Source organism: Opisthorchis viverrini (genome assembly GCF_000715545.1).
Source record: "Opisthorchis viverrini unplaced genomic scaffold opera_v5_14, whole genome shotgun sequence".
Taxonomy (NCBI): domain Eukaryota; kingdom Metazoa; phylum Platyhelminthes; class Trematoda; order Opisthorchiida; family Opisthorchiidae; genus Opisthorchis; species Opisthorchis viverrini.
In genome coordinates this window covers 3,070,201-3,071,931 of record NW_008751670.1, presented here as the reverse complement: position 1 = coordinate 3,071,931, position 1,731 = coordinate 3,070,201, and the positions used below count along the sequence as shown (strand labels likewise).

Here is a 1,731-nt window from a genome sequence, read left to right as displayed (position 1 = left end):
TATTGTTAGTTCTGCATGTCATGGTGGTACGAGGGCTGGGATACTGTCAGGGCGCCCACACCTAGACAGGACGATTAGGGTCCTCAACCAAAGCCTTTGGCTCAAAGCCTAACCGCCGGGGACAACCAACATCGACCATATCGACCGCAGCGTAGCGACACTAGCCAGGTCATCTTATTTGCTGTGAACGGCAGGATGAATAAGCGAAAACAAGCGGCTGTCGATTCCTTCCATACTTCTTTATTATTGGCTTTCCCTGCAGTACCTAATGAACGCTATTCTGCAGATTCAGGCTATAAGCGCGTCAATCAGGCACCCGAATACGGGATCGATTCAACACCAGCACCCACATCTGTTGTTTTGTGTCCGTTAATGTCACTTAAGCGTACACCAATGGGTACAGTATTCATTAGTGGTGCTTTGCTGTCTGTGATGGTGCCTATGAAACTCGCCTAGATGGAACTTTCTGGATTTCGAGATTTCAACCATTCCCGAGTAACCCTCACTTTACCCTCATTTGACTGTAATAGTTTTGAGAGTTGAAGAACCAGTGCAACCGGAACAAACAGCAGTCGAAGTCGTTCAGTATCATCAACAAAGAACACGAGTGAATTCGCGCCTCATTAGTTATTGTTATTAACGCTAACAAGGTCGATGCAAAAGGGCACCAGTCCCGATTGATGAAGGCCGCTCCGAGTATCCCATCAGGAAAAATGACACCAGAAGTTGAGTTGGTTAGTTATGCAGGTCATGAGTCGTCTGGAAAGCCATCCGCTCAAACAGCATCGGAAGCACTTCGAAGTCAGAATCGGAGGACGTCGAGAGACAGATCCAGGAAATGCATACGGAAGGCAAACAACACAACGAAAGAAAAATAACAGGAAGGAAAAATCTTTCATTTCAACAAACAGCTAAGCGGAAAATCCCAACAATGAACGCGAAAAAAGCAGAAAAAATATTTACTAGCCAAAACAGTAGACTTAATTTAGTAGTTCCAGTAAAAAGTGCTAGTTCTTTAGGCGGACACGCTACAAAAAAACCGTCCCAATGATCAACTAAGGTTTGTCCAATAAATCCGGTAGGATCACGTTACAGAACAAAACTGCTAACCGCAGTTTTGTGGGTTTAACTTTCGGCTTACCGGTAAGAAAGCTCCACCAATTTCTATTTGGCCATTGTGCACACGTCCGATGATAGTTTGTGTTCCCACTCCATAGGCCATACCGGCCCATCTCTTGTCTATCCACGGCTCAAGGTTGCAGCGTTGAGCACAACGTTCGCTCATTATGGTACTTTGGGCACCTGAGTCCACAAATGCCTTGATAGGGTGATTGCCCACTTTACACTGTACAAACAACATGGAGACTTGCGCGAACGTTTCGGGATAGTGCTCGAGTGCTGTCTCCATATGTTGGTCAATGTTCTTGTGTCTTTAAGGGGGGGGGGAACGAAGTTCGGATAAACTGGAAGAGCAGTACCGAAAATGACGACAAGCAACAAGGAAGATTCTGGCACCATTGTAGTATGCCTGAAATTTAAGCGAATACTTAGCTTACATTTTTTTCTATCCGCCACACGAATGGCAATGACCCTGCTACCTGTTTTAAAATGCGTAATGGCTGCTGATACGACATTGCGCATCGAGAAACCTCTCTAGGCGATAACCACGGATGAGTAAATAGCTATTGCCTTCAATGCATAGCTCCTTTCCCCCCACTTGAAGCCCACTGA

General features: G+C 45.7%; 1 protein-coding gene across 1 annotated transcript in view; it reads right to left on the bottom strand.

The window, feature by feature from the left end:
- T265_01362 (hypothetical protein) overlaps positions 1-1,731 on the bottom strand; it is a gene marked incomplete at both ends in the record, with an annotated part of 24,726 nt that overhangs the window by 17,828 nt on the left and 5,167 nt on the right. The window contains one exon of the mRNA XM_009165368.1: positions 1,142-1,430. Coding sequence (XP_009163632.1) covers positions 1,142-1,430 — 289 coding nt within the window. The remainder of the gene's footprint in view (positions 1-1,141; positions 1,431-1,731) is intronic.